The 26770-nt window shown below is 46.8% G+C and overlaps 1 protein-coding gene across 2 annotated transcripts; it reads right to left on the bottom strand.

Annotated features, from left to right (window-relative positions):
- Nucleotides 1-262: 262 nt before the first annotated feature.
- Nucleotides 263-26531, bottom strand: RPRD1B (regulation of nuclear pre-mRNA domain containing 1B). 2 transcript variants are annotated; one of them, XM_086622798.1, is made up of 8 exons: nucleotides 26365-26531; nucleotides 24993-25122; nucleotides 23844-23939; nucleotides 22598-22613; nucleotides 18550-18654; nucleotides 16608-16728; nucleotides 15356-15531; nucleotides 263-2750 (listed from the first exon to the last, which is right to left on the bottom strand). In XM_086622798.1, the coding sequence occupies exons 1-8, from the start codon at nucleotides 26513-26515 to the stop codon at nucleotides 2601-2603; spliced, it is 945 nt and encodes a 314-aa protein (XP_086478924.1). In that variant the 5' UTR covers nucleotides 26516-26531; the 3' UTR covers nucleotides 263-2600. The 2 variants fall into 2 exon arrangements, with proteins under 2 accessions (XP_086478924.1, XP_086478923.1); XM_086622797.1 differs by lacking the exon at nucleotides 22598-22613 and having other exon boundaries at nucleotides 16608-16734; nucleotides 18550-18662; nucleotides 23806-23939.
- Between the last annotated feature and the right edge of the window lie 239 nt (nucleotides 26532-26770).

Genomic DNA, 26770 nt, shown 5'->3' on the forward strand with positions numbered 1-26770 from the left:
TGTGAGTTCAGAGGCTGGTCTGCGGTTGCCTCGTGCCCCCCAAACCAGAGGGCAGCGTGGGGCAGCGTACTTTAATGGTGTTCGTTGCAGTCATCGCCTGCGGAGGTCGGGTACCGATGTGGCTCACGGGCTGTCCGGCGGCCACAGATGCCAACGTCAGCACCGATGGGCAGCCACCGCCTCCGACTTCAGGGGGCAAAACCCCTGACCCCAACCCCTGGGTGTGCCAGAGCATCGTGGAAAAAAAGTAAAGCCACTACTATTCAACGACACCCTCTTTATTCAAAAATAGAGATCTATGAGACATTTCAGAATATACTGCTGTCACAACTGGCAGCCTATATGTCTAAATTAATTCCTAAATCAATTCATATACAGGTTTAAGCTTTTGTTAAAAAAAGACACACCTTGGGGAAATCTGTTCAACCTTGAGAGAACGTCACCCAGTTCACCAGATGCCCTTTGCCCAAAAAGTAAAACAAATAAAATTAAAAACCACGAGACTTCATTTAAATTAAGCAAAATAAAACACACACATATATTTGAAAAAAAAAAAAAATCAATACATTGCAATTAAAAAAAAAAAAGGACATACGACTCTCTCACAGAAGATCTGCCCAAAACTACAGTGTGAGATGTCAACACATTTGTCTACATAATATTTTTTATGATAAATTTTTGTCCTATAATGGATACACATTCAACCAACGGTCAAAATAATTACCGGTTGAGACAGCCCCAGGGCAACGCCATGAGCTGAGACAGGACAGAAATGAGTCTTTTGGTTCAGGTTTTCCAGGTTTGGGGGGGGGCTTTTTGTTTCTCATTTTTGGCAAAAGCAGAGAGAATGTACAGTGCTTTATCTAAATAACACTTGGACCATAAAAAGCTGCACAATCAAATCAATTCATGGAAAGAACAGTTCTGCCACTGGAAAATCTCCTGTAAACTAAAGAGAAAAAGACATTCCTTGGCTGGGCAGTAGGGCGCAGGAGTTTGAAAAAAGGACAAAACGAAGTGTCAGTAAGAAAAGGACGAGAGCTTCTTAACAACACAATGACCCAAAAACACTGCATTCCTTGTTTTAACTGAGTGCTGAACAGGCTCGGAGTACCCTGCAAAATAAATTAACGAGGACGCGGAACAAGCTGCAGGCTTCCTCTCACGTCTTTGACAACAGCAGCTCAGGGCGACGGGGAGGCACAAACACGGCACATCACGTAACTCATCTCAGCCTCTGTGGTACCAAACCTGTATTATCACACCAAGTGTTTCCAGAAACTTAAAAAATGTTTTATAGTGAGAGGTGCTAAATTTAAACAGAATTGTTATCCAAATTGGAATGGTTTTCAGTGATCAGTCCAGCTTGTTAGACCTCACACACAAACTGAAACCTAACTACACCCGTGGCAGCTAAAACATTAGCTAGCAACATAATGCAACAAAGAGGATTTTAAATGTTGGTTTGTTTTTTTTTTTTTTCCAACTTTTCCTGATTATAAAAATTAACTCACAATAATCTGTGACACAAAATTAAGTACATCCTTCTAGTATCTACATGCATGGACATGGTACGTGTGCATACAGGATATGTGCGTATATAGGGGTCTATTTCCTATATAAATAAATATTTATACCACATTTAACTTCTGTGCATCAGACAACTTCACTAAAGCCATGGAGAGAACGTACAGAATGGCATTTCAGCGTAAGCACCCTCGGAGCAGATGGGACAGTGCCTGTCACCGGCACATCACCAGCAGCAACGCACCAGCCCAACCTCTCAGCTCCTTACACCAAAGCTCCTGCGACCATCTAACTCCGTACAACGAAGAAGAAAAATGTGGCATAAATCTAAGGTAGCTGGAACAAAATTTACTTCCACTCCCACTTAGGTAATATCCAGTTCTGCATTGCTCAGCAGAGCGTAAATTCTGAAGCCATCTCTAATTCACAAAGAAAAGCTGCTTATTTTTATTGCCTGTGGTGAGTTTCAATTTACAGACGTGCCAAACGGGAACTATCTTCGTGTCAGTCCCACAACGGCACGAGGAACTGTAGATGTAAGGAAATATTTCTCAGTAGATGCCTTCTCCTTACGCTGACATGGTACAGAACCTGCAGACACACGTCCCTGCGAAGCCCAGCAGCCACTCTACTGCTCTCAGAGATGAGGTTCAGAAACCCAACGAAAACAGACAAGACTTATTCAGAAATAATACAATACTTTCACAGAGAAAAACATTATATGGTCAACCTTTCTTTGAAAACTTCCCAGCTATGTATGTACATGATTCTTGCGACTTTTGTGGGGGTAACAAGTGCTAAGAGCAAACAGCAACTAAAGAGCATGGAAAAATACGAGCAAATTTGCCTACGTGGACTCTCCCCGCTCCCTTCAGAGCTCGCAAGAACTCGCTCTTCTTCCTCCCCTCAACGTGAGCCAGTGTTCGCAGAGAGGGTGAGCGTGAGCAGCCGAGAGGCTGAAAGCACAGTCTGCACCTTCCTTCCTACCGCAGATCTCGGAAGACTGGATTTCCAGTCAACACCAGTCCTCTGACTTCTGCTGGCAACAGTGGGCGCTGGGGGACACGTTTGTTCTAGTCTGTCGAGAACAGGTCGCCAGCAGACGGCAGAGGTGCCAGACCTCCCGTCACATTGGGCAGCAGCGACAGATCCGGAAGGCTCTGGATGTGGGATTTCAGCTCCTTGCGGACCTGGGTTACCCGAGCAAGCTTCTGCTTGTATTCCTGAGGGAAAGAGACAGGAGAACACAGGTTAAGCACAACGAGAAGCACTGTTCATTCAGCTAAGCTAGCAGTGTGTTCCAGGGGAGGATTCTGGGAGCAGCCAGCAAGGCACTGGTTCCCTGGGCAACTGCTGGGCTGACTGCAGACCCTCTCATCTGCACCCAAATTTGCAGCCTGTCCACGAGCTTGGGCATCCCAATCCCACAACCCTGCCCTGTGGCACTCACAGAAGTGATGTCAAACGCCCCCAGACCTGCACCCAGCAGGGCCTGGCACAGTACCCGAGAGACGTGTCACTGCACTGGTGCTCCGTCCTCGGATCCTTCCCTGCGTTACTGAGTTCCACCCGCTGCCGGAGGAGGAACGCTGCCGGAGCGCTCCTCAGACACAGCTCTGCCAACAAGGGCGGCGGGTGAGGCACGCCGGGGTGTTGGCATGGCTGTGCTGCCAAAGGGCTCGTTTTTTCCAAGTTTGATCGATTTTGAATGTTTAGATAACCCGAGCTTCGCTATCGAACACAAGTGCTGTTGGGAAAGCCTCCTCCATGAGCTGTCAGGCAAGTCACGACAGCAACCACAGCAGCTGTGCCATGAGACTGGCACCTTGGCAGACACCACAAACGTGTACGAGCACTGAACGTGAACTGGAGAAAGACACATCCACACTGCACTGAAACCAAGGAAAACACAGACACTAAAATCTTCCGATTTTCATCGGAAAGTCCCAGAAGAGGAAACGTGCAAGGGGTTTTTCCACAAATGAGGCCTGGATTGAGCATTAAAACTCCAGGAAGCGATATCTGTCCATCTTCAGAACCTCCACAACCTCAGAGACACCAGGTAACACTGCCCAGTATTTCGTAACGCGGAAACAGAGGAAGAGTTTGGATCCTGAGAATGAAAGAACGAACCACACCGTGTTAAATTACGTTTAGAGGCCATTTAAGAGCAGACCGACACACATCCAGGTTATCCAACACAGAAGCTCAATTAAACATCAATATTCATGTAATTTTCAAAGTTTTGTGATTCTAAACATTTACATAACAGTCACAGAAGACAGCTCTTTAAGTAATAAAACCCCAGTATCGCATCATTTCTTTCCGAGTGCTCCATCTACACCCAGCTCTGCATGGCATCTGTTCCATGGCATCTCCAGAGCGCACGAAACAGTGAGCTTCAGAAAAATCGTACGCGGAACAGGCTTCCGTACAGTCAGCTGCAACGTTAACTGACTTTTCATTTCTTAATTTCTTGGCAAAGAGAACGGTTTACAAGAGAACAGAAGTTTATCTTTGAAGATCAAATAAAACTAGGCGCACATTTAGTCAAAGCGTCTTTCTGAAGAAGAATTTACAACTTTAATCCAATCTTTCTAACCTTCTGAATGGCAGAAATTCTCTTCACCTTCTCCAAATATCAAAGCAGAGCAGTTCCTGTGGGGTTACTCCAACGAGTTTACACTCTGTGTTTCATTACTTTGAATTAGAATAGCGAGAGCAGCAGCTGATTACAACCCAGAACACCCCTATGCCTGTGATGGCTACATCAACATATACCAGAAATTTCCTGCCAGCATCAAATAAGAATGTCCTTGAACAGCCACTTTCAAACTGAAATCCTTTCACGAGGCTCAGGGAGCCAACACAGCGTGGTAACCAAACACTTCTGTTAACGTACACGGGGCACGTCCTCCCGGCAGGGCCTGCGGCGCAGCGGGGTCCGGCCATGCGGATCGAGAAGTGCTGCTTCTGCTCCAGGCCCATCTACCCAGGCCATGGCGTCACGTCCATGCGCAACGACTGCAAGATATTTAGATTCTGCAACTCAAAATGCCACAGAAACTTCGAAAGGAAGCAAAATCCCAGAAAGATGAGATGGACCAAAGCATTCCGGAAAGCAGCTGGGAAAGAATTGACAGTGGATAATTCATTGGAGTTTGAAAAACGTAGAAATGAACCAGTGAAATATCAGAGAGAGTTGTGGAACAAGACAGGCGAGTCATTGTAGAAAATACAAAAGATGAACTATGCAAGTGAACTTCATGTGAATGTGTTTTCAGAAGACTTCTGAGAATATTGACACTTCCTAGTGATTGTGTTTGAAAGGGATTGGATGGATGGAGAATGGATTGAGAGCAGCCCTGAGGAGAAGGACTTGGGAGTGTTGGTTGATGAGAAGCTCAACATGAGCCGTCACCGTGCGCTGGCAGCCCAGAAAGCCAACCGTGTCCTGGGCTGCATCCAAAGCAGCGTGGGCAGCAGGTCAAGGGAGGGGATTCTGCCCCTCTACTCTGCTATGGGAGGATGACAGGACCACCATTCTATGAGCCTTCCTCTCAAAAGAAGAAAAAAAGTAAAGAAAAACCCACTCTCTCCTCTAGAACAAACCGCTGTCCTGGAACCCGACCTAGAACATGCTCTAGAACCAACAAGTGACCTAGAACATGGTCTGGAACATGCTCTAGAACTGACAAGTGGACTAGAACATGGTCTAGAACCATGCTCTACAAACAAGCAGTAAGCTAGATCGTAATCCAAAAAACAAAACAACTTGTCTTGACCCAAGAAGTGAGTTGAAGTTCAAGACCATCTTCCTGAACATGAAATTGAGTACATAACAATCAGGAATCATACTCAACCCCAATCTAGAACCAACAAGTGATCTAGAACCCGCTCTAGAAACAACAAGTGATCTAGAACGTCATCTAGCACATGGTCTAGAGTCAACGAGTGATCTAGGACCCTAAGCCCTAGAAACCCTATCTAGAGCCCTCTCACTACCAAACCACCAACTCCACAACTTCCTGATCTTGGGAACAACTGCGCCAACACCACCCTAAATGAAAACCAGACTCGAACACATCTGGACCCAAACTCTAGGGCCCCAGGTCAACAGCAAGCACATTTCTTTCTCCTTTTCAAGCAAAGGGATTGGGAAATAGGCAGATGAATGTTGATATTGTCTGCCAGAAAAGTAGGCAGTGCCACCTACAGTGGTAGGTAACTATTGATGCTCTCATGAGACCCCACATGCAGTACTGCCTTCAGCTCTGGGGACCTCAACATAAGGAGGACATGGAACTGTTGGAGCCAGTCCAGAGGAGGCCACAAAGATGATCCAAGGGCTGGAGCACCTCTGCTATGAACACAGGCTGAGAGAGTTGGGGCTGTTCAGCCAGGAGAAGAGAAGGCTCCAGGGAGATCTTATAGCAGCCTTCCAGTACTTAAAGGGGCTACAAAAAAGCTGGAGAGAGCGTGTAGTGATAGGACAAGGGGCAATGGCTTTAAAGTGAAAGACGGTAGACTTAGATTAGATCTAAGGAAGAAATTTTTCACTCTGAGGGTGGTGAGGTACTGGACCAGGTTGCCCAGAGAAGCTGTGGCTGCCCCATCCCTGGAAGTGTTCAAGGCCAGGCTGGATGGGGCTTTGAGCAACCTGGTGTAGTGGAGGGTGTCCCTGCCCATGGCAGGGGGGTTGGAACTAGATGATCTTGAAGGTCCCTTCCAACCCAAACCATTCTATGATTCTATATATACTGAAATTCAAACAAAGCTCTATCAGCTTCATCGACCAAAGTGCACTGTTCACACGCCTAGAGGAGAACAACGAGAAAAAAACAACTCAGGAGAAGGTGTGCTCATTAATTTAGGATTGTGAGTATTTGTTTTGTTTTAATGGAAGACAAAGAATCAGGATCAAAATAAGAACGCACCCCACATCCCATGCCATACCATTGGGGAAAATACTCAAACAGGGAAACAAGTCAAAAATGTCATGTTATGAAGAGAACAAGAACAGGAGGAAAACCCCAGATACTTAATCAGGAATACAGAACAAAAGCAGATAAAGAGGAAAGCCGTGGAAGTACTGCATTCCGACACCTAGTGTACTTCCCAAAGAGAACGTGGAAGCCAACACTGGGGAAAGAGAGAGACAGTAAACAGAGCACTCTGCTCTGTTCAGTTCCAAGGAATCCTACCTTACTAGAAGGTTAACGTAGGCACTAACTAGTCCACACACAAGTTTTTGTTAAAGCAGTGAGGCCTAAATCCTATCTGTTAAAAAAAAAAAAAAGAGAGAGAGAGAGAAAGAGAAAAAAAATACTCACAAGGAAAAGGCAGCAACAGCCCCAAAATGATTAAAAACTCTGGCTCAGAAAAACGTCACTAAATTCAGGAATGGAAATGATGTTCCAAGAGAGTAATCCAGGAACTAGGATTTCCTAGAAGAGATGAACCTTGCCGGACAGATCGGGCACACAACGCCGGCGACGTTAGCGATCTCTGGTGCACTTAACACCTTCCATCTGCTCTGGCACCGAAACACTGTGCCGGTTCGCGGCCGAGCGGCGAAGGGCTTAGAGACCGGATGCCAAAGCTGGGCACGGGAGTGCCAACGGCACCGAAGCACCTGCCGGGCACCACTGCAAGATCGAGACAACGATCCGATCTAGAGACAGGGTGTCGAAGACGGAGCCTGGAGGCAGCCCACTTGTGGGCAGCTGCTCCCAGAAGCGGAGAATTCCCAAGTCCCGCTGCAACATCGCAGAAACACCTCCCAGGGAGACGCACCCTGGATCTTGTCACCTTCATACATTTACTTGTATTTGCCATTGCTACTGCCCAGGAGCACACCCCAGCTCCGCTCAGGAACACGCACAAGCAGAGACACGTCACCCCCTTCCAGGTGCAGGGGCTTTTCTTTTCCATAAACCGAGTTGTGGCCATATTCTGCAACGGAGGACTCTGGAAGCAGGTTTTATGGGAATCCACGTTTTTCGTGTAGCCCATGACATGCTTTGAAACTGCATCTTGCAGGTTTCTGCATAAGGTCCCTCTGTTCTACAAAACTGAAAAAATATGAAGTGCACTTAAAAGAAACCACTGCTGAGGTCTTCGTTTGTTCTCCGTGTGCCGAGCTAATTGCCTCGCTGCATAGTAAGCTTCCATTAAGATTAATAGTATTTGGATGCTATTTGCTTTTTTTAGACAAAATAACAAGATCTTTGCTGTAAGCAGGAGTTTCAGGATGATACAGAAAAACTGGCGCTGTGCCACACGAATGCCTTTGCTCGTCCACACGCCCTTTCAGCACGCGGCGTTCCGCTTCCACAGCGGCCGAGCGAATTAGATACTTAGTCCTTGAAACAAACCCAAAATCAGAATTAAACACCGCTGAGCAAATCTGACGGAAACGTTTCATTCAAAAGAATTTTGAATTGCTTGAACATTATAAAACTGACCGTGACTGACACGACAGGGATTCGTTCTGAGGTCTGCTGCATGGCCTGGCTCACCCTGTCGAGTTACGCAGCACAGACTTCATGTTATTTTAGCTTAGAATTTGCACTGGACGCTTCCGTTCCTGTTCTGGGTCAAGCAGTAACACACTGTAAGTCATCACAGCAATTGCACCTACTGAAAAACATCTAGTTAAGCATTAATGAGAATTCAGAAAGTGAACAGAAAGAGCAGCCGGTCTCAGTTTTGATATGCTGTAGCTTGAGCCAGATGTGTGAAAGCAAGAGACCACAGAAGTCAGAAAAAACGCACCAGAGGCTCAAAAGAAATCTGAAGAGCACCTAGTGAAGTGAGAGGTTTGACAGTAATTACATGGTCATATAAAACCTCTATTTAAAAACATTAAATGTACAACACTACCACGGCGGGGTGATTCGGCATTCCTTAGCTTTCGCTGCTTGCCACTTCACCCATGTAAGGTACTTTTAAAACATACTCATTAAAATATGTCAGAATGTCACAATGACAGCATATTTGTAAGAAATGAGCATGTCAAGAGTGTTGGGAGAAAACATCAAAAACGAAAAGCTTTCCAGAGCAAGGGCAGTCAAGCTCCTGCTCAGAGAGAATGTGAACACCACACGTAAGCCCTTGGCTTAGTCCTGACAGAATATTCAGACACAGCATATCAAAAATTAGAACAGTGAGGGGTTGTTTTTGTTTGTTTGTTTGTTTGTTCTCCCCAAAGGTTGTTCTTTATTATCTAAGATGGATTACTATCAACCAGTGTTGCCAGTATACACACACCTAGAGGACATCCAACATGTTTTTAGCATAGATGACTGTTAGCTGACTTTTTAAAAAGCCTGCCATTTGATTTGGGTTCTGTGCTCCACAACGACTCGGCACGGAGCATCCCCGGTCTGCATGCTACGCAGGCGCTCGCTTCGCCTCCTGCCAGGCTATTCTGTTTGGCCTCTTCCAGAGTGGTTCCAAATTCCCCTTCTCCAATGCAAAAAGCGTATCAGCACTTCTCTCCTGCCTTCAAACCCACCTCCTTCCATGTTCTCTCAAGCTTCACGTTTGAATAAGCCCAGTTTTAAAACCGTATTCCATCCTGTATTTCACGCCGCGTGAGCACAAATCGATCTTCCCCACGTGACGGCGGCAGGCAGTGCCAGCGTGCCAAGCAGAATCACTAACAGCTCAACTGGCGGGGCAGGGAGGGGGGAGCAGCGTCCTCCACATCAGTTATAACCACCCAGACCTCATCGAAAGCAAGTTTTTGAAGAGTCTGTCTGCAAAACAAACAAGAACCTGCCTTGTAAAGAAACCCTGCAGTCCTAGGAATAAAAGCAGTCTCGGTCAAAAGAAGGCAGCTGCAAACATTCACACAAAAACCAAGACAGAAAAGAACCAGAAACAAAACATGAATTATCCACAAATGTGCCGATTTCCATGCAAATTCAGCCCAACCCAAGTGAGAGATTAGACACGTTTAAGGCCTGATCCAGAGCCCACAGTCCTCTGAAATCCTTGGTCCAGACACCTGCTGGAGCAGGACACACTCGTGCCACCTTAGAAAAGCCCCGCAGCTGCGCGGCCCCGGCACAAGGCTGCCGTGTGCCCACATGGAAACGGCCTCTCGGCACGGCAGCCACGAACCCACCGAGAAAAGCGCAGAAATGCCTCCAGCTGCACAGCACATGGTCCGTGTCCCGAGCGCCCGACTGCGCTGCCGAGGGGACAGAATATCCTCCATACCTGGGAGAGCTGGAAAGCAGCGCTGCCGTCAGCGCGGCACCGCCTCGAGGGCTTCCCAATAGCCACGCAGACCACCTGCCCCTGCCAGGAGTCAGGCAACAGGGAGGGAAACGTCTTCCATTTCACAAGCTGAGCGCAGCAGAACCCACCTGGGCAGCAAGGCACAGTGCCAGCGGTGAAGCTGTTTGCCTTATCTGGCAGCAGCACTAGCCAACAAACCCGAACGGTGCGGTCCGGGAATCGGAGCTTGAACGATGTATTTCCTTACAGAGCCACAGTTGATTTTCATGCCTTAAATTTGTTCACAGTCTTGCTCTTTTAAATTTGACAAGGCTTCTTTCCTTCGCAGCATCATTCACCACACTTCACCAGAGATGGCATTTCTGCTCTTGGCACAATCGCGTGCTCGGAAACCATAACTTGTCTCCTGCTCTCCTCTTTACTGAGGACAACTCCGAATTGTCCAGAAGAGGAGTCAGCAACAGAGGCCGTTTCGAGAGGATGCAGAGCACTTCTCCAGCCGCTGGAGACACCTCCTCCTCATCTACCAGCCTCTGCAAGGTTGAAAAGCTCTCTCAGAACTGGCCCAGGCTGCTGCCGTACACTGGCGATGAAACCTGGCTTCATTTGCAGCGTATCCTTCCCCCAGTAAACACTGGGAAGGCACAAATGATGTTCACCACAAAAATCAACATTAGGGCACAACCAAACAGCTACATATTCACCTCTCCAAGCATCCTAATGCTTCAGATTGCTAAGCAAAAGAGTAGTTATAGACTGGTTCGCTTCAGTAAAAAGTGTAAAAACATTACGTATTAACATTGGATTATTTCTGCTTGCTTTTATTTTTTATTTCAGTATGATTTCATTTGCAGTACTACTGTAATGATGAACACCTACAAAGTGACGAAATTCTACTTCTGCATTGTGCAAAAACCACAGCTGTTGCCTCGAGCCACAAGCTGCACCCCAGAGCCAGCCTGACCGCAGCGCTGGTTTATCGTATCGCGGTGCCACAGCCTTCCTCCTCGTCCCACGCCCACCGGCACGGCCGGCTCACAGCTGGAAACACTGAGGAACCGTTAGTCACTTTTTGCCGCGTTACTCAGCAGTTGGGTTTTGCAGACCTGAACATGATGCTCCGTGCCTGGGTGCTCCCGCCCAGGATCTGCGTGCCCTGCCCAGGGGGCAGAGCGGCACAGCCCCTGCGCTGCCCCGCTCCCACCGCTGTCTCCTGCTACTCGCATCCGTGTACAGCACCGACACTTTTGTTTCCTGGCAGAACAACTAACCCTTCATCTCTTGTTCCCTGCCTAAACCACTGCAGTGAACACGCCACAAGCCAAGAATCCTCGCCTGGGAGGAAGGCAGCAGCCAAAGGCACGGCAACAGCGACACGCAACAAAAACCTGAGCAGTGGAGGCAACACAGCAATAAATTGCATATTAACCCGCTGAACTAAATCGTATTTCAAGAAAATGTGTAGTGCCAGGCAGTCCAGAAAGCCTCAAGTGAGATTGTTCTTCATCCTTTGGAGATGCACTATCAAAGAGGGCTTGCAAATTCACACGGGCACAGCTCTAACACCTTATTAAAGGTGCCTTGAAGCCAGGAATATTAAAATCACCGACATCTGAAAAGCCCCGCGGCTCTCAGCAGGAGTCTAAGTCACAATTTTTCAGGTGCAGTCAACAATCAGAAAAATTCTCCTAAACTGGATCTTAAATACGCACATGTACGCACACACAGCCATGAGTGCGTACGCACACGTGCCCCCCGCACACACTGTACATATGGCACATGTACACGGTGCATGTTCCTCAGCCACCCTTCGCAAACACGGGCACAGAACCCATTCGCGGGGCGCGGGGAAGAACTCAGCATCTCTGACTGCAAATCCAAACACTCGGAACGCACATTGTTCTCCTCTCTAGTCCCCCCTTCTCCCCAGTAGATTATAACACCGCCCCCTCCACTTACTCCACATTTTCTACTGTCAGTAGTTGTTTTAGGTACCCACAAAGCCCCCCCACAATTTCCCATTTTCCAGCACTGCTTTCACCTGGTTCTTCTAGTCCCATCATCTATTTAGTTGACTTCATTTTACAGTCACCACCATGGAAATGTTCTCCCGGATATCTCCCCCCTTGCGGGCACACTTCAGTTTTACACAAATAGATTCCCTGGATTTTTTTCTACCTGCCTGCCACGCATTCACAAAGGCTACACCGACTTCAAAAGCCAATCCTTCCCTCTGGAAGTGCCGCAGATGAGGTGCCGCAGGACGAAGCGCCTCCCCGGCGGATCGTACCCCGTAATTGTAACTGGGGCAGCGAGAGCCAGAAATAACACCAACCCGGGCGCTTGCAGCGGCAGCTGAGTGCTCACGCGAGATACAAAGGCGCCTTATCTCATCCGTGTAGGAACACCAGTTCTTGTTTCTGTGCCTGTCTGAAGATGGATTTTATTTCCTGACAGCGGCTCTGAAAGCCGAGGCTGACCCCTGCCCAGCCCGGGCCATGGCAGATCATACGGCAGCTGCAGTATCGAGCCCACCGTTTCTCACCGAGATGAAACACCATTTCCAAAGGAATTCAATGGTCAGATGTTGAACAACAGAAGCCACCGTACCTCTCAGGAAGTTAACCTAAGGAGTATTTACCCTTCAGAATAATGCCTTGTAACAGGCTGTTCAGCACCAGCTTTGGTTCGGCTGATTTCGCTCTGCAGCTGATTGCCAGAACTAAAAGTAATTCTACCTTCTCCTTCCAAGCATTTTTAGCCTACAATCTTCCCCTCCTCCCCCAAAGTAATCCTAATTATTACACTTCCAATTTTTTCAGTTGCTACCCTAAAAGCAGGGTTTGTCCATATGTTATGATCTTCAGGCTCTGTGCCAGCCTTCTCCCTGGAATTACAAGCGCTTCTCAGCGCTGCGCTGTTTCAGTCCGTACCCGTGCCAGTCTGCATCAGTGCTGAAGCGTAACGGTGTAATTCGTTGTCCAAAACCACCTTTCTCAGCACACTGCCCCTTAATTAAACAGCTTTTCTGCACCTGATGACAAGAGCTCTGCGTCGCAGGGTTTTGACATTGCAAAGCATTTTGAGCATCGGCCCACTAGACATAAACACGCTGAGTTTATGTACGCGTTTGGAGAATTTGCTGTTTCGTGAGGGACAGCATTAATAGGATTAGCAAGCAACTGCAGCTCTTTAGACCACAAAAGCTGCTTTTCGAAAGATGTAGATTAGCTACTTTCATTACTGTCATAGTGAAAGACTTTGCTTTGTGAGTAAATAAAACACAAGAAATATCCAGAGTGATTTCCAAATCAGACATTTCCGAATCTTAAAACAAAGCCCTGAGTCACAGTACTACCAGAAACCCCCTTCCCCAACTCGCAGCCCTGGCTAGATTAGGACAGTGAGTAAACAATCCATCTTCTACCTAAAAACGCCATCTCATCTGGCAGCCAGGGAACTCACTTCACAAGAGAAAAAACTTACAGTCGACAGTGCCAAAGATTCTGGAAAAGATGTGTTGAGAGAGCAAAGCATACAATGAGAAAATATGTAAAATTAGATTGTTTCAAGTTATGTTCTTATTTCAGTCTTTGCTTGAGTAAATGTTGTGGGTTTTAATACATTCTTAATTGCTACAAGAATTTCAGATGCTTCTATTAAAATGCTTATTAGCACTACAAAGAAAAATCCAGGCTTATCAATAACATTACTGCCAGAACATCAAAGACTCAAACAAAGCTGATGAGCAGATACGGCCTTCCGTCTCCGTAACCAACATCTTCCACTGTTTATTAACCCTCTACAACTCAAGAACAATGGGATGCTTTAATCAGGCAATATCCCTCAGCTAAGATTTGAGATTTGACAGATATTTAATAAGATCATTCTTTAGTTTCCAGCATATTAAAGAATGTGTTTACACTTCGCGGCGGGCGAGCAACCTGCCTTGCTGCCATCAGCAGGATTATTCCTATCAACAAAGTAGCTCAGCCAGCGAACCGCTTAATTTTCAGGATTTCATTTCTGCCTCTGCCAGAGTTAGTTTTCACGTAGCATTCCTTACCAAAAGGGTATTTTCCAAAACCAAAACCAACACAATTGTTACACCAGTTCAGCGAGCACGTTAGAAACTTCCATTTAATGTTGTCACTGTGAATTTCTTAATTTCACAGTCTCAAACTGACTCGAATTTATGGATTGCTCTGGGCTTTTCAAAACATTGCTGTGCAGAATTTTGCTACCTGTTTCTTGCCTTTTTTAAAAAAGTAAACTGCAATATGTCTATAATTTATATATGTTCGTACACACACACACACACTTATATATGTTTCTACTAGGCAGGTGTCTTTCTTTCAGCAAGAAAACAAAAAATGACCCAAGACTTTCACTAGTGTTCAGCAAATAAATGGGGTGCCAAACACAATTTGGTTTTATGGCATCGTTCCTACCTGTGTCTGGCAGCACCTTTAGTTACTCGCTCATAGGACAGACACTGTGCTTGAAGAAGTTCGAGCTAAAGGAGCCAACAGAATTACTAACACCCACCCACGCCAACTCTGACTTGTTTGGCTGATTTGGAAAAAATGCTGCTCTGGAAAAGCAAGGCTTTCACAGTCACAAGCCATGGAGAAACTCTAGTATAAACACACATGACAAAGAAAACATTCAAACGGAAATTACCTCGGACAATGTTGCCTAGCCGTCAGAGGATCAGGTTTGCCATGACAGTAAACAGAGCCTGCCATTGGTACAGCACAGTCTCCTTCCAGGAGATTTTGTCCTCCACAGCAACTCCAGTCCCACCCAGCAACAGCTGTTCACACGAACCAGCAGCCCGCAGCCCAGAGGCAGCCCTCGCCGCAGCGCCCCGATGGCAGCGCGCGCCCACGGCCACGCACTGAACTCCCACCGCAGTGCCCCGGCGCGGCGCCGACAGGACATCCCCCGAGAGCGCGTTCCAGCGGCTCGCTCCGGGACGCACAGGGGATGCTCCGCTGCCGGCGCGGGATGTTCCAGAGCATCCTGCCCTCCTCACGCAAGGGCACCACGGCACGAAACACAAGTCGTGTCCTTTGGTACCAGCCCGACCCACGCCCCACCACCGAAGCTGTAAGAGTGGCTGGGAACAGCCGGGTACCAGAAGATCCAAAAACTGCATCCCCGTATCACGCAGGGGCTGGGAAGGCAGATGAGGGGCACCCACCAATAAGGGAAAGAACACAAAACCAACCAACAAAACCCAGCTAATTACAGCCAAGAGAGCTCAAGTTTTTGGAAACGGGGATTTCATAAAAAATATAGAGTAAATCTGAAGAAACTTTCTTAGGTGAGCTTATTTTTCTTTAAAAAGCATTGAGTTCTGGGCCTTCCATGTCCATATAAAAACATACTAGACCGAATATCAGAAAAGATTTGTCTTCTCCAGACTTTTACACCACTTTCTTAGCCCTGTGTTACTCTGGATCTAAAGATAACACAGAGAATCTTCTCCCTTGAGAGAAACACATAAATCAGGAGTCATTGGGAGCATTTGGTGAGCAATCGGCTTGCCAGCACCAGTGTTACCAGTACTCACTTCCAGCTTCTTCTCCTTCTCTGTCAGTACATCCTTCTGGTTCTGGGTGTACTCGATCAGCATGCGTGCCAGCTGGCGCCGGTCCTCCAGCTCTGCTGCCAGCCGGCCGTTGTACTCGGCGAGTAGCAGGCACGCTTCGTCCACCGTCTTGGAAAGGCGTTCGGCCGCCTCCTTGTCTACACACAAAAGCGTTGGGTAATTCAGGGGACAAAGTTTACAACTTTCACCTTTGACAGAAGGGCTACACTTCCCCAGCCACACACACCATAACTTCTCATTCACAAATACACTTCTGGCTTGACAGAAAAATAAGAGTTCTTATCACAGTGGATAGAAAGGAAACAGGCAGGACCACCGACCCAGGAAGGGGGTGTTTTAGACCCTGACATGACTGATGCGTTTCATCCTTGCAGAGATGTCAATGACAGGCCTGGGGGGCAATAAATTCATAAATAGCCTCTACAAACAGGCCAGTTAAACTAAAACTCTGGGCTGTACTTTCAGAATTCCGTTAAACAAATCAGGTGGTTTTCACATTTAAACACAATGTGCACTTCTTGATTCCTCTTTTCTCTGAATAACTCAGAGATATCAATGAGTTATTGATATAGAAGACCAATGTTATTACATTGACATGTATCAATGTAAGCAAATATATGAATTGCACGTCAGTCTTCACAGCTGGACACTGTAAGGGCACGTTATAAAGGATCGAATAAGTGACAGCTCATAATGAGTTTTAAATGACAAGTACTTCCAGGAACAAGAGTGAAACCAGTTCAACCTTTAAATGCTTCTATTAAGATTACTTTTCAAACACAATTGCAAAAGTCTGTTTAAACAAAGACTGGCAGACTAACGGGAGTAGCGAGTTTCCTTTTCTGTAGCAATCAAGCAGTATGTGTGTACTCAGCAGTCTGATAAAACTCAAAAACATCTAACAGTCAAGGTGTCCAAATTCAAACACATCCACTTTGAGAGCTCTGGCCCTATTTCCTTTACATTCTTGCAAAACGCTGTTGGTGCTCTCCAAGTACGAAAGCCTTCGTTCCAGCCAAAAAAAATACATGGAAGAAGCTACGTAAGCTTCATCTTCAATTTCACTATTTACTATTAATTACCCAAACGCTACAAAACAAGGACACAAAAGCAGGATTTCACTCCACCACACGCTGTGAGTATTTAAAGAAAAAACTCTTTGATGTCCAAGTTATTCTTTGGGCCCGTGTTCATTCATCTGCCAGTTTCATACCTGTAATCTTCTCCAGTAAGGAAACATCCTGGACTTCCTGAGGCAGGGAGGCAATCTTTTGCCGAACTGTCGCATCTCCTGACGCTGCATTTTCCAGGTCCTGTAGGGCTTTGATCAAATCCTCAGTCTACAAGACAAGCAAGCTGACATTAAAACCAAGTAACTTTTATGTCATTTCCTGTGGATGTGGCTACTGCATCTGAGGTCACCCAGCCCTGAAAGCAACCATTTTGGGAATATTTTCTTCAATTAATTTTTAAACTGTTGCTTCCTAGCACAGAGAGTATTCACTAAGTTTACACTATCCCAGTGTGGAGGAACTTGTGCATAATTACAGTAGGTTCATCTTTTGCAAGACTCTGCAGTGGAAAACTTCTCACTTGAGTTAAGAGAAGTGATGGTTTAAGACAAAGCTGAGAAGTACATGAGCTCACCAGCCTGAGACAGCCATCAGCCCTCTGTGTAACATCCAATGGAGATTCTTAGCTTTTAGCTGAGCTCCCTGTTGCTTTCTCTTAAGACTCGCAGGAGCACAATTACACCTTTGTTCTGTTCCAAAGGTACATTCTGACATAGCAAAAAATACCTAAAACCAAGCTTGTATCAGTTCAAACAAAACTGTGTCAGATTTCCATCCTTGTAAGATTCAGAATTTTGTAACTGGCTACCTACCATAAAAAAGTGTATGATGACACAAAAGCTATCCCTGTTAAAGCAACCTTGATGCTGCCCTGACTTTGCAAAGCCATTGCTGCCCTGCCCGAGCTCAGGGCTCTTGGGAAGCACCCTGTGCTCTGCAACTCAACTGCACCCACCGCATCCCCTCGACTTCACCTCCCGGCTGGTTTCAGCACACACAAAAAATGTGGCAGTTTAAATGAATACACTCGAAATCCATCCCAGCTTAAAAGCATGTGGATAAGGACAGCCTTAAGAGGACCTCCCCTGACACCGTATTTCCTTCCTGCTCAAAAAAAATAAAAAAAGGAGAAAGATAAAGACTCCCTGAACAAGAAGAAAAAAGCACTGCTTCTTTGTTTTAAAAAATACTGATGTTTCAACGGGAGGTTTTTGAAACTGGGACTCTAGCTCTGTGAACACCACGACTGATGTTTAAACTACATTTCGATAGTTTGAAAACCAACAAAAATACTGAAAAAGTTCAAATAAATATTTTTTTAATCTGAAAAATAAAGAAGTTCATTACTTAATATTTACTACATCTTTGCAAACTGCTAATGATTTCCAACAGTAACAAACACGATGCTTATAATCAAAAGAAACCATAATCTGCAAGGCATCTGGAGGTAAAAACAACAAAAACCCTCACTTATTTCCTTGACAACTGTTATTTATTTTTATTTTTCAATGTTTACACTCTACCAGATGGATGGTGTATTATTTTATCCTTTTCAAATAGGCAATGGTTAAACATATGTTCATTTTGTAGCCTTAAATGGTCAGAAGGATCCTCTATTTCATTCCTGCTATTTCCACACCACTAACATGTCAGCCTCAGGATAAAGTCTCCAGAACTGGTCTTCCTAACCAACTCCTTACAAATCCATCGCAGGCTGAGCTTTTTAATATACACATGGAGAGAGATGTCCTACAAAAAATAATTTTCAACTGTCTTACGACTTTGGGTTTGAGAGATGACACACTGGTCTTAGGAGGAATTCCATGGTCTGTTCCAGCAGTCCTTCGGGATCCTTTACTGGCAGGACTGCTCAGACCTTGGTTTAGACTGCCGGAAATTGCCCACAAGTGGCACGGTGTTTCAATATGAGAAAAGAATCTGTTCCATTTCACATGGACTTCTCAACCCCCAACTGAATTTCTCCATTAAAAGCATTTTACTTGTTGGCAGCTCCACCTCGTGGCTGCACCACCCAGGAGGTGCCTCTCACAACACCTCCCACTCCCGACCCAGCCCACATACCAGCAGTGGCCCAGCACTGGGGTCTTGGGGTGAGTAGCTCCCAGGGTAATCGTCATCTTCCTCTTCTTGTATCTGCTGAAAAGTCCGCTTTAAAGACTTCTTCTCCTCTGCAACTAAAGACACATATAAGCAACTCGTCTGGGTGCCAGATCTGCCCACCTTCACTATCTCTACTTCAAAAAAACTGTACCAGACGCTACAATGATGAAGCTCTCTAAAGAGAAGGATGACCACAGTTGGACTCAAATGTTGGCACCATATTCCAAACACTCAAATGCAAAACAGCACTAAAAGGTCGATTTTGCCCACACGTGTGTCTGTACATGCAAGGATGCAGAAGACCTCACTGAAGAATCCTAGGAACACCATCTCCATTTCAGCAAAACAGGAAAAACCACACACACTTGTTTTCAAACTCAAGAGCATTTGATGGGAAACGACCTCTGAAAGAGAGCAGGAAGAAGGCACAAATTAGAGATCACCCTGCCTGGGTCACTTTCAAGACCTGCTAGCCAGAAGTAATTAACCACCACGGTCTACACTTCTGAAAAAGGCTGTCAAATCCAACAGGAGAGGAAAGCCAGCATCAAGAGCGTCTAAAACGGATCAGCATTCAACAACGGTGTGTAACACCCATCTTCTGAAACAAGCAAGATATCCTTGTGGAATATGGACAGCTTCTTCCAGGAAAATCCAGAGCCCATTCTTGACACAGACATAAAGAAGACAGAGAAGCCACTACTAGAGACAAAGCCAGCTTTCCTGCTTCATTGAGGTCGTCTTCACAGCTCAAACTGAACCACTCCCTAGAAGCCTTCCAAAAGCACAACACTTCATTTCTCCAAAATGACAGACAATTGCTGCTGTAGCAGCTTCGCAGCGAAACTCCAGGTTGCTGTTACCATGCTGTGGCAGTGTCCAGGGAGACTTGTAAAGGTATTTCTCCACCAACTTTTCAGTCTTCAAACCATCTCTGGTGGCTTGAGGAAGCTTACAGTGTCAAAGACCTCAGTGACAAAGCGTGAGTTTTTCCTGTAAGCTGGCAACACGGGAGGTGGTCCCATCCTGGGTGTTCACCTTGTTCTCATCTCTTGACGACTGGTTTTAGAGGTGAGACAGGCGTCCTTGGTTTGACTCCAGGCTCACAGGCACAGTAAGAGGAACCAACTGTGGAATCTGTACATACACATCTAAAAGCGTAACTAGGAGTTTAAAACTTTGCTCTGTTAAAAACAGTGGGTTTATGTGTTGGGTTTTTTTTTAATCTGAAGGCAATATAAAATTATCATCTTCTCTCATGAGGCTACGTTCACCTCCTCATCCAAGAAGGAGCCACACCACATGGTGAAGAACTCCCCACGTAGATAATGCCTTTCACTGGAGGGAACTAAGCAAAGGGTTCACATTTTTTTTTAAAAAAAAAATTAATTCACACGAGGAGTTATCAGTCTCAGCACAGCTACATCATGTGCCTTTTCTAACAGTTACAGGACAAGTCGCATGAGCAGAAACTTCTGTCTACAGGGAAACCCACAAGGAAACCCCATTGATCAGCTACTGTAGTTCCAGAATAACAGGCAAACTTGTGAAACAGGGGTTCCTACTTCGGAGGTTCTGCAGGTAACTGTTTCCCTGAAAGGCAGGCTGCCCGAGTTACAGTAGTTTTTTACTGTTGGCAGGGCTCCCATCCTCAATCAGCGTAACAAAACACAAGCCTCTCCAAACTATAACTAAAACTAAACTTTTGTAGTTTTAGGTTCCAAGCACCAGGAGTTTAGCAACTTGTGCAAGATTCGAGTAAACTGATAGGAAAAACACTTTTGGAAAGTGATTTAGGACAAAACATTGAACACAAGGACAACAAAAATAGACGGCTTTCCTACAGAAAACAGAAGACCATCCCAGAACACCAGAAGATAAACAAAACAAGAGAAACCTAACGGTCCAGGTGCCCTCCAACTGTTCTAACCCCTTCCTTCTCTGGGGGTAGGTTACTCATGGTTAAGTTCTGATCACAAAAGACATTTGTTGGCAGCCTCTCCTAGGTCGAGCACAGCCGGAGTTGACTTGCTCCAAAATTACACCTGGCCCTGTCCACAGGTGCCTTTGCTCCAGTTATCCTCGGAAGCGTTCCTGCCTGCTCTGCTCTCTGATGCTTCTCTCCATGTTTTAATGTGGGTCTGACTTCCCGGGCTGGAATCTGCAATGCAGACACAACCAGAGCAAAAGAGACAGAACCAGTTCAGTTCCGCGTCACAGTGAGACACTCCTAGCTCAGAGCACATCCGACGTCCTCCTTCAACTGCTTGTCACAAAGACAGCGAGAAGAAAACATCAGCAGTACGGGTTATGCTACCCAAAGGATTTGGCACCAAACCTCTACGGACCCCCTTTTCCCAGGCTTTAACACAAACGGGTGGTTCATCTCCTGCCTATTGCTTGCAAAAAGAAACATTCTAATAAAAACAAGATTGATGAGAACGCAAATGCAAGCTTAATGACTACATTTCCTGTTAAAACAATTTAAGATATCCATATTCAAGAGCTCATTTCTAGGTATTTGCATACTTCCTTACGGGACCGACAGGCTAAAACACGGCAGCACGCTGCGCCACTGAGGAAGTCAGAACCAGGAATACAACACTTAGAAAGGGCCGGTACTCTTCCCTCCACCCCTCCGAAGGCAAAGCTTCATTATCTGTGCAACCAGTTCTGCTCACTGCCAGGAACTTGTTGAACGTTCACCCAAGGCCTTGCTACTGCCCAACAGGAAATCAGCTGTTCCACCGAAACACACACCAACCAGCTTTAAGATGTCTCTCCTCACCAGCACAGGACTCTGCTCTATTCTGGCAGGTTCCACAACTCCAAGCGTAACCGGTGCTCTGCAGCCAAGCAGAGCCATCCTGCTCCGAAAGCAGCACCCATCAGCCCAGGAATCTGACACACTGCAACATGAAAACGCCGCGGAGAACCACCTGTACCGCACCTGTTGCCATTCCTTGGCCTGAAGAAAAGAATACTCATTATCACAGCACCAGATACCCTTAAAGAGCTTCAAAATGTTGTTTTAATGGCACAACCTTGCACCAGTTTAAGACACTAACACTGCCTGTTTCTCAGCTGCGTCTGCCTTGGGTGTATACCAACCCAGGAACGCAGAATGGTTTTGGAGGAGCGCTGTACTATGGTTTTCCACTTTTATAATAAACGTTACATCTGTAAAACATGATACATTATTGTCCATCTCACTTATGTTCACCTGTTTGAAGACCGAATAGAGTAACTACAACACAGCCTTCTGCAACATAGTCGCCCACCAGAAACTGGACAAACACCAATTTATCTCAGAAATCCATAAAAAACCCATGTGAAACTAGCTCTTATCATTAAGAAGTTAATTCGAAAACAAGTCAGTCAAAATTCTTCTTCTCTTATTTCAAAAATGTCAATTTCTTGTTTACAATGAATTGAAAAGGCAGCAGTCAATATTCACACCCATGATATGGCCTGAACTGTTCTCTCAAATAAGAGATGCTACATTAATATCTCCAATTACCCCGACAAAAACCAAGTTTCTCGCCAAGTAAGGACGCACACACAGCAGCTCTTAAAACATTTTGCTTTCTTCATTCTGCTTCCCAGAGAAAAAGCTCTGTTACACTTAGGAAGGGTTTGGTTTTGTAAAATCGTTTTTAAGTTGGGGTGATAACAGCAGCAGGAGCGATTGATACCACCAGCCCAAGGGACGATGACATTGAGCACCAGCTGGTCATCAGTTTGCAGGAAATCACAGCCCTGTTTTTTGGACGCACAGTATCGTTTTGTTTAGATCAAAAATCAAACACTGGTGAAACGCTTATCTTGGCACCTTAAATTAACCGAGGGTCTGAAACCATTCATCAGCTCAGCAGGCATTCAGGCACGGAAACTCCGTCCTCTCGTGACAACAGGTGTCTCATCCATCGCACCCAGACACCAGAAAGACCCCGATGTGAGGTATTTCATGTAGGGGCTGGACACCTCCACCCTTCCCCTCTCCCACCACTCCAAGCAAAGATTCCCTCTGCCCTGACACGCAAGAGGAAGCTCCTTCAGTCAGGTCAGCTGGTCTCCCAGCGTTTGGGGGAAAAAAGGCAACGCTTTCTGAACATCTAAGTTGGAAGGCCTCTGGTGTAAGCTGCCAAAGCACCGTCCAGCAATTCTGCCCGAAGAAGCATGCGAGAAACCACAAAACCACAGCCAAGGATGTATGTCTTCACATGGTGTCTCATATTCATGCTCATGTCTTCACATTAATTCACAGCTTCAGTAGACACATCTTGTTTGTTTTCACCACCTGAGAACGGCATAAGAGCACTTTTCCACGGATGAACCCAACTCTGTCCCAAAGTATGGCACCTCTGCGGGGAACAGAGCGCAGCTCGGCCAAAGCACCAGTGTTGTTTTAGCTCGTTTGGAGACACTGGACAAATATTCCCCTGACCAGAACACTCTGGATTCTTAATGACCCTCACCTTCCTCGGGTTAGGCATCCTACTGCCCCCTCTTCCCACGGCAGTACTACCAGTTAAATAGAAGAGGCAGCATCTGCCAAAGCAGAACAAAAGCTCAGTAACTGGGAGAAGCCAATACCCTGGTTCTCACACCGCTCTCACGCAATAATAAGGTTATAACTGTGATGTGCTAACAAGGTTAAATGATGCAACGTTATTGTTTTCCCCAAACGACATCAGCTGGTATAAGACCAGCTTCTGGGCATATATTCCAGCCTTCAATTATTTAAAATCATAGTAAAATATAGTAACTATGCAAATAAAAAAACCAGTATGAGAATGAAAGCACTAACAATATGGAATAAACCATTACAATAAGCCAGCTGACCATTCTCAGGGACATGGAGTGGACAATTTTCACTCACGAGGTGGACGCAGCAGTTCCCTGAACCCTACTGACTCGTCTTCACATCAAAAGGCAGCCCCGGAGCATTCTGTCCATGTGAGCAGAAGCAGAAATCACCTCAAGTTTAGCTTACTGCCAGCCACAAGTCACAACTCTCAAACTGGAACTGCCAGCTCAACGAAAATCAGCCTTCTCTTAAGACAACCCCAAGGAATCCCCACAACCAGCTCCAGCAACAACCCAACAACAGGAGCCCAGAGCTCAACTCAACTCAACTCCTCACGATACTTTCAGCAAACCACGTTCCAATTTACAAACAAAGCAAAGGCCACAGCAGAAGCAACACATATTTACCTTTAGTTTGGGGGCTGTTGGAGTCTTCCATCGAAAGCTTCAGCTGCTGTATGAACTCACTGCCATACACACTCCTCTCCTGCCAGATGTTAAGCAATCGTTCCAAGGGCTTTTTGCAGCCTTCATCTGCCTCTCTGTTGAAATAATTACAGGTCAGCTGAAAAACATTCTTTAGAGCATCTTCCAAACCAGCAGCTGCATCCCTTGTAATATTTGTACAGAATCTTTTGCACGTTGTCTGAGACAAACTGCGCAAAACACATTTGTGGCCAATTTTCCCCATTTATTCGGACCAAAGATTGCCTGAAAGTGCCCCACATTCCCATCCCAAAGTAAAAGCAGGGAAAGTTTTGAAGGAAGAAACTTGCTATCATTCAGATTTTGCAAGAAGAGTTATAAAACACCCCCAAGTTGACACGTTTACAATTCAGAGCATTAACTTCAAACAGCTGTTTCAGTCAATAACATCCCAATCAAAAAGCAGGTTGTCTGGATCATTAGGCACTGGAGTGCACTGGAGCCAGCCAGCCATCCCGAGCAGCGTTCCGCTGAACACACGGCACGTAACGCCGTTCAGCTGAGATAAAAGGAAAGATTATGCTGCGTAGGGAACCGTTTCTGACAGGATGGTAGCTGCATCAGTTCCTCCCTGTTACTACAAAACTCCTTCTTCCCCTATGAAGGAGACTAACCATCAGCCAACCATTAACACCAGCGATGCAAACAGAAGCCACGCTCAAACCAGAAGACTTGAAGACCAGAAGATCCCAAAACATCAGCTCTTTTACAGTCTCCTGACAACGGGGAAGAGCCGTTCGTTACACGGCTTTAACGAACACACACAACTACGGTCTCACCGCCCACGAACAGATCCGCACGATCTTCTGGTTACGATCCAAACAAAGCGCGCAGGAGCTGCACGCAGAGAACAAACGTGCAACGCTGGGAGGGGGCTGACACACGTACCAACAAGCTTCCCCAAAGAGAAGCATTAACAGTAAACAGTTCCCAGCCCTGAAGTAGTCAGAATCCAATCTCTCCTAGAGACAGGGTACAAGCATCCCTGAGGCTTAAAAAAAAACCCCAAACAAACAAAAACCCAACAAAATCCAACTGAATGGAACTTTGTACGACAAGAACACAACTCAAGAGAGAGAAAAGTTGAAGGAATACATAACAGCACATACCTGGCAACGTGAGAGAAAGCATCCACAAGAACAGACTCAAACTCCCTAGTAAATTCAGGACCTTTCCTCTTACTGTTCTGGATGACATCGTTTGCCAAATATAGGAAAGTAAGTTTCCTACTCGATTTTGCTGGGAAGGGGGAAAAAAAGGAAAAAAAGAGAGAGAGTTTGCATTTAGTTCTCACTTCTTTCACCTGCAATCGTTCACATGGTTTTCAAAGTTGCTTACAGTTTTTTATCCTAAAAACAAAGTTCAGAATATTTCCACATTGCCAAGACAAACCAGAGGCCTTCAAGTCAAGTAGTTCTTGATCTCCTCACTTCCGCTGCATTTTTTCTAACTGATTTATTAAACCAACGTGAGTTTAATACTTTTTGCACACAGTGACACCTCAACTCTGAGGAAAGCTGCATAAAAAATAAACTTTAAACACATGATTCAAACAAGCTGTTCTAACCTACCAGCAATTTAATGTAACAACAGATTTATTTTTCGTTAATTAACTTCAGGAAAAACACTTGGTATAGAACCACTTAATTGAGAACAGTGAAACTGCAGAAGAAAGCTACTGTGGAGACTCAAATATTTTTCCAGACAATGACGTGCCAAAGTCACGTTAAATTTCTTCCATCTACCATAAGTTTTTCCCATCTTGACATCATCACTCCCTGTTTTGCTGCGGCCAGACCCCGTGGGAGCCCAGAGCGCAGCGGCCGTAAACACGAGGTGGGACAAAAGCGCTGGTGTCCACAGCGGGTCAACTCACATCTTCCAACAATTCCTACATCACGCACTCCAGGGACCACGGGAAACATGCTCCAGCCTGAGCTTCACCAGCACCCCCCGCTCCCAGGGGCCAACACCGCTGGCTGCCCAGGACAGAGGTGACCCTGGCTGGTTCCTCAGCTGCCCGGGGGCACAGGGCACCAGCGCTGGCACTGGCAGAGCCCCCGGCTCCATTGCCAAGGCGCCTGGGAAGCTACTAGCACTTGGGCAGGCAAGCTCCGGTGAAGGCAATCCGCAAGGAGAAAAAGCACAAAACATTCCTGCACGATTCCTGCGCCAACGCGCCCTTACAGACCTCCGCAACCGCTTGTGCTTTACCCCTTAATCCCGCAGCGCAATTCCGGAACGGCTCAGCACGCGCCCAAACCCCAAATTTAGAAGCAAAACCCCAAAACTAAACAGCACGAAGTTTGCGCCGAGAGCTCGGAGAGCGCCGTGCGGACGGGCCGGCCCCTCGCCGCGGTCCCGCTCCCGGGCGGCCCCCCCCGCCACCGGCAGCCGGAGCGGGTCCCCGCGCCGCCGGTGCGGCGGGCAGAGCCGGGGCCCGCGCGTCCCGCCGAAAGGCGGCGGCCGCCGGACACGCACCTTTGCGGAGCTCCCGGTGCCAGACGGAGACGATGGGCCCCGCGTGCTTGCGGTGGTGGATGAGCCACAGCGACAGCGTCTGCACGCTCTGCTGCGAGTTGCTCAGCTCCGACAGCTTCTTCTCCAGCGCCGACTCCGAGAAGGAGGACATGGCGGCAGCCCGGCCCGCGCCGGGCCCGCTCCGCTCCGCCCGCGGGGGACGGCGCGACGCAGCCTCAGCGACAAGAAGCCGAAGCCGCCGCCGCCACAAGATGGCCGCCCGACCTCTCACCCCGCCGCGGCGGGTCGGAGGGCAGCATCGTACGGAGCGCCGGAGGGAGGCGGAACGGCTCCGCCCGGCACCGACCGCGCGCGCCGGGCGGGGCGGAACACAGCGCATGCGCGGCCGCACACAGCCGAGCCCGCC

This window comes from Tauraco erythrolophus, chromosome 18 (genome assembly GCF_009769465.1).
Source record: "Tauraco erythrolophus isolate bTauEry1 chromosome 18, bTauEry1.pri, whole genome shotgun sequence".
Lineage (NCBI taxonomy): Eukaryota > Metazoa > Chordata > Aves > Musophagiformes > Musophagidae > Tauraco > Tauraco erythrolophus.

Excerpts from the sequence above, each read along its gene's own strand:
- RPRD1B (XM_086622797.1), bottom strand. The coding sequence starts at position 26,515 with ATGTCCTCCTTCTCGGAGTCGGCGCTGGAGAAGAAGCTGTCGGAGCTG. Across the intron at positions 25,123-26,364 it reads GCACCGGGAGCTCCGCAAAG|CAAAATCGAGTAGGAAACTT; the intron begins GTGCGTGTCCGG and ends CCCCCTTCCCAG. Across the intron at positions 15,532-16,607 it reads CTTACTGGAGAAGATTACAG|ACAAGGAGGCGGCCGAACGC; the intron begins GTATGAAACTGG and ends TTTTGTGTGTAG.